General features: G+C 51.1%; 1 protein-coding gene across 1 annotated transcript; it reads left to right on the top strand.

Moving 5' to 3' along the window:
• The first annotated feature begins 1672 nt into the window (after positions 1–1672).
• LOC136479493 (uncharacterized mitochondrial protein AtMg00810-like) lies at positions 1673–1990 on the top strand. Its single transcript, XM_066477344.1, has one exon. It carries the CDS (start codon positions 1673–1675, stop codon positions 1988–1990), a length of 318 nt encoding a protein of 105 aa, XP_066333441.1.
• Positions 1991–6152: the final 4162 nt, after the last annotated feature.

Consider the following 6152-nt stretch of genomic DNA (forward strand, 5'->3'; position numbering starts at 1 on the left):
GAGAGCGGCAAGAAGCTACGCGTGCTATGGACTGATCGCGGCGGTGAATTCACTTCTGTGGAGTTAGCTGCGTACTGCGCGGATCACCATAGTAGAATGGCATGGTGGAGTGGTAGAACCAAATAGTGGTCGGCATTGCTCGATCCATGATGAAGGCCTAGAGCATGCCAGCAAGGTTATGTTCATCCTCAACCACACGCCCACAAAGGCCCTGAAGGGTGTGACGCCATTCGAAGCTTGGTATGGGCGCAAGCCAAGCGTGTCCTTCCTCCGAACATTCAGCTACATCGGCCATGTCAGGAAGACAAAGCTGGTCCTCACCAAGCTGGAGGACAGGAGCACACCGATGGTGCTCCTAGGCTACGAGGAAGGTACCAATGCGTACCGGCTCTACGACCCACGCGGTGGCAAGGTGGTTGTCTCGGTTGACATCGTGTTCGACGAGAAGGCGGCCTGGGACTTGGATAGTTTAGGAATGGGGGAAGCTGGCGGCTTCACCAGCACCTTCTTCGTCGAGTACTTGGTCATCCACGGTGGTGGAGACGCTGGAGAGGAGGTGCCTACCACTCTAGCAATAGAGTCGAGCACTTCTGGGGCAGTGCCGAGCACTCCGGGAGGGGTGCCTAGCACTCTAGGAGTGGTGCCAAGCGGTCCTGCAGTGGTGCCGACCACTCCATGACAGGTGCCGAATGCTCTCATAGCGGAGCTGAGAGGTCTTGCAGTGGTGCTGACCACTCCAAGACTAGTGCTGAGCACTCCTGTAGTGGTGCCAACCACTCCAAGAGTGGTGACAAGCGGTCTAGGAGTAGTGCCGAGCACTACAGCCAGGGTGTCGAGCACTCCAGGTGCTGTGCCGACCACTCCGGCAGAACAGGAGACTCCATCGATGCTGATCGAGTTCGCCTCACCTCCAAGCGACATCACTGAGTTCGTGGATGCCTTCCACGACGGTGAGGAGGTGCGGTTCTGCAAGCTGGATGACATCATCGGTGGCATAGGGTCCTTAGGCCTGGTGGGTCGACTGCTCAATGACCCAGAGCTGCTTCTCGTTAGTGCAGAGGAACCACAGACGTTCGCGCTGGCCGAGCGCGATGCAAATTGACGATGGGCAATGCTGGAGGAGAAGAAGGCGATTGAGGAAAATGAGACTTGGGAGCTTGTCGATCCACCTCCAGGATGTCGTCTGATTGGCTTTAAGTGGGTGTACAAGGTCAAGCGGGACGAGCATGGCGCCATTGTCAAGCACAAGGTGTGCCTCGTCACCCGAGGCTTTGTCCAAAGCAAGGGCGTCGACTTCGAGGAAGTATTTTTGTCGGTAGTGCGCATAGAGTCTATCTGCCTGCTGCTGGCCTTGGTCAATAGCAAGCTGGTGGAGACAGTCTTCATCAGGCAACCTTCGAGTTTCGCCGTCAAGGGAGCAGAGCACAGGGTGCTCCGACTTCGCAAGGCGCTCTTTAGGCTACAGTAGGTCCCACGAGCGTGGAACGCCAAGCTTGACGCCACTCTGGGCGAGCTTGGGTTCATGCGGTGCGCAATCGAGCATGTACTCTACATGCGGTGATGGGGAAAGGAGGAGCTCATCGTCGGCGTGTATGTGGATGACTTGATCGTTACCTACATGCATGCGGAGGACATCGACAACTTCAAGCGTGAGATGGCGGCTCATTTTTGAATGAGCGATCTCGGCGCGCTCTCCTACTACCTCGGCATCGAGGTGAGACAGGGGAAGGAGGCGCTCACGCTCGGTCAGAGCGCATATGCCTCCTTAAAGCTATTGGAGCGGAGCGGCATGGCTGAGTGCAAGCCGTGCGTGGCTCAAATGGAGAAGCGGCTGAAGCTGACGAAGGCCAGTACCACAGCGAAGGTAGATGCAACACTCTACCGGAGTATCATCGGTGGTCTGCGCTACCTAGTCCACACTAGGTCGGACATTGCATTCGCCATGAACTACATCAGCCGCTTCATGGAGGATCCCCGAGAGGATCACTAGGCCACGGTGATGCAGCTGCTGCGCTACGTAAAGGGGATGGTAGATCAAGGAATAGTCTTCCTCAAGAGTGGCAGAAGTGGGCTCCAGCTCACTATGTTCAACGATGCAGATATGGCGTTGGATATCGACGGACGGTAGAGCACTTCTGGCGTGCTTGTCTTCCTTGGCTCGGCTCTAATCTCATGGCCGTCGCTAAAACAGAAGGTGGTGGCACTGTCCACATGTGCAGCAGAGTACGTGGTGGCGGCCACAGCGACATACCAAGCTGTGTGGCTGCGCCAGCTATTGGGCGAGCTGATCGGTGTGGAAGCTCACCTACCAGCACTGATGGTGGACAACTAGCCTGCCATCACCCTCGCGAAGAATCTAGTTCTCCATGACCGGAGTAAGCACATCGACATCAAGTTTCACTTCCTCAGGGACTGTGTCAATGGAGGGCAGATCGCCATCAAGTTCATCGAAACTGGTCGGCAACTCATGGAGGTCCTCACCAAGCCGCTCGGCTGTCTTTGGTTCATGGAGCTAAAGAAGATGATTGGCATGGTGGAGGTTCTAGTACACTTCTTCCCCTAATCCTGCTGCTAACCCTAGAACGTGGGTGGTTCCTCTACACTAATGAGAAGCATCTCTGGGTCATTGAGCAGTCGTCCCACCAGTCCCGAGGACCCTGTGCCACCGACGATGTCATCCACCCTATGGAACCACATTTCCTCACCGTCGTGGAAAGCATCCACGAACTCTATGATGTCGCATGGAGGTGACGTGAACTCAATCGGCATCGATGGAGTCCCCTCTTCTGCCGGAGTGGTCAGTACAGCACCTAGAGTTCTCGGCACCCCAACTGCAGTGCTCGACACTACTCCTAGACTGCTTGTCACCACTCCTGAAGTGGTCGGCACCACTGCAGGAGTGCTAGCACCAGTCTTGAAGTGGTCGGCACCACTAGAAGACCTCTCGGCTCTGCTACAGGAGCATTCGGCACCCGTCCTAGAGTGATCGGCACCACTGCTGGACCGCTCGGCACCACCCCTAGAGTGCTTGGCACCGCCCTAGGAGCGCTTGGCTCCGTTGCTGAAGACAGATGTAGGTATATTTCACATCAAGCGAAAGATGAAAGAATAAGAAACTAAGCATTTTATGTTGGATGAAAGAGGTGTGCTATGGTTTGAGGACCGACTCATGGTACCGAAAGACCGTGAGCTTAGAAATCAAATCTTAGATGAACCTTATTCATCCAAGTTGTCTACCCATCTGGGTAGTAGCAAAATGTTTCAAGATTTGAAAACCCATTTTTGGTGGACCGAGATGAAGAAAGGGATCGCCGCCTATGTCCCTAGGTGTGATAATTGCAGTACAGTCAAGACCATTCATTTGAAATCTGCTGGATTACTTCAGTCATTGCCTATTCTAGGCTGGAAATGGAAGGAAATAAGTATGGCCTTTATTATAGGCCTTCCACTGACACAGCAAGGTCATGATTCTATATGGGTCATTGTAGATCGCCTTACCAAGTCAGCGCATTTTACATCGGTTAACACTGCGTATCATGTGGGGAAGTACGCTGAGCTGTACATTTATCAGATCATGAGACTACATGGAGTACCAAGGACCATAATCTCAGATCGGGGACCACAGTTTATAGCTTATTTTTTGGAACACTTGCACCAGGCTTTAGGAACTAAACTAATCATAAGTTTAGCATATCATCCACAAACTTCGGGATAGACTGAGCGAGTGAACCAAATCTTAGAAGATATGTTGAGATCATGTGTTATATCTTCTAGGGGTTCATGGGAGAAATGGCTACCTTTAGTCGAATTCTCCTACAACAACAGTTATCAAGTGAGCATCAAGATGGCTCCTTTTGAAGCCTTGTATGGTCGGAAATGTAGAACTCCCTTGAATTGGATTGAGCCCGGAGAAAGAAGATATTTTGGCATTGACTTTGTCACCCAATCTGAAGAACAGGTATGCATTATCCAACAGCATATGAAAGTAGCTCAATCAAGACAAAAGAATTATGCTGATAAAAGAAGAAGACCACTAACTTTGGAAGTGGGAGATTATGTGTACTTAAAAGTGTCACCTATGAAAGGAGTGCAGAGATTTGGAGTAAAAAGAAAGCTTGCGCCTAGATATGTAGGGCCATACAAGATTATTGAATGGAAAGGAAATGTCGCCTACAAGTTACAACTTCCTCCAGAGATGAGTACGTTATTCGATGTCTTCCATGTTTCTCAGTTGAAAAGATGTCTTCGCATACCTGAGGAAGCCATTGCACCCACCAACATTAAGATCCAATCATATTTGACAATGAAGAAAAACCAATCCGAGTGCTAGAAGGAATGGAAAGAGTAACATGGAGCAAGGTCATTAAGTTCTACAAAGCGGTGTGGAATAACAACAATGAACAAGACGCCATGTGGTAACAGGAGGATTATTTACGTGAGGTTTATCCAGCCTTTTATGAGGAATGGTAGGTCTTTCAAATCTCGGGACGAGATTTCTATGAGGGGGAGGGGCTGTAACACCCCAGTTTTAAGCATTGCATTTGGCATCTGCATTTGATGAGCACAAGCATCATGCCAGCATTCATGAACATGACCATATGAAATTTCATCTCATTCTTATACATTATCACATGAAATGTTGATTTTATATATATGCTTATGATTGCAATCATGTATGACCAATGTAAGAAATGGTTGGGAGGTCATGAAAACACCTTAGACACACTAGAATGATAAATGGAACAATGTTTATATTCATGACATAGGCCAAATTTGCTTCTAGGTGTTGGTTTCATTTGAAATGCCATTTTCTTGATACTAGTTTAACCAAAGTTGAACAGTAGCTTAGATTGGTTGCATGGCTGTGTGACCTAAATAAAAGTTGTAGTACTTAACTAGGGTAACAACTTTTATTTTTGGGTCATGGTCTAATATTGTGTATAGCATGCTAAAAATAGCTCACAAGTAGCAAGAAAATGTTGTTTTACACTTGGTGAAATTTTTTCTAAGTGTTGGGCTGATTTTAGTTTGTAAGTAACCGACTTTGGGATGATTTCACTCGCAAACCATGGTGAATTAAGGAATACTCCCTAAATCAAAGTAGTAGATGGCATGTAGCTCTACAACTTTCCTTAATGGAGTTTTTGCAATGGACGAACGGATTAGGAGATATATGGGGTTGAAAATGCGCTGTCAGTCGTCGTAATCTGCCCTGACGGCCGCGTTTACGTGCACGCCGGTGGTCGACCAGGCACAGGCCATGGCCACTGTGTGGCCTCCATACATCGGCGTTGGCCTGGCCGGTCAGGCCAGAGTGGGCACATAAGCGCCGCGCACTTTTCGCTCGCTGCACTCACTCGCTCTCGCCTTCTTCCGCTCGCTCTACCTCACTAAAGTACCGCACCGAGCTCGCTGTGCGCCCTCGTAGCTCCACCGCAGCCACTCGTCGCCGACATAGCCTCGCCGACAGATTTGTCTTGGCCATAGTTGCTCCGCCATCACCTCCACCTCCTCGAGCCACTAGTATCACCTATCGACCCTAGGGACAGCGGCATTTAGCCTCGCCATAGCCGTCGTCGTCACCGAAGCGCCGCCACGCTCGCGGCTCACCTTTCCACCGCACTGCATGCGTCCATCTTCTCTGGTCCAGCACCACGCTAGAGTCTAGATGGTTAGGCTAGATCTAGGAATGATGCCACCGCTTGACTGCACCAAAACGAGTCGCTGCTCCGCACACGGCCGCCATGGCTGCTGTGGCACTCGAGCTCATCGCCGCTAAGTTGGTTCACCGTCTCCCTCCTTTCTCTCGCGTCTTAGGATGAGTAACCATAGACCTAGCTAGTGGCATGATAGAGACCCACCTTTCGTCGCCGTCTAGCCAGAACAGTGAGAGCACCGCTGTGCTCCGTGCGCCGCCGCACAGCCATGCACGTGGCCAAGCTCACTGAAGCCACCTCGAGCCCTCACCTGCGTCGTGTAGCTTCGCTAGGTCACATGATGGAGTAGCCATCCTCGCCTGAGTGTGCCATAGCCGGAGTTGGCCGGCGTACCACTGCCCAACTTCCGTCGTCCGCCATGGCCGCCGTCGAGCTTGCTCTGGTGAGCCACCAAGCCAACTAAGCCTACCAGTCGATGCACGGGGGTGAGAAGAG

The sequence above is a fragment of the Miscanthus floridulus genome, chromosome 9 (genome assembly GCF_019320115.1).
Source record: "Miscanthus floridulus cultivar M001 chromosome 9, ASM1932011v1, whole genome shotgun sequence".
In the NCBI taxonomy this organism is placed as follows: Eukaryota; Viridiplantae; Streptophyta; class Magnoliopsida; order Poales; family Poaceae; genus Miscanthus; species Miscanthus floridulus.

What these genes read in the sequence shown, in the direction of transcription:
- LOC136479493 (XM_066477344.1), top strand. Translation starts at nt 1,673, where the DNA reads ATGAGCGATCTCGGCGCGCTCTCCTACTACCTCGGCATCGAGGTGAGA.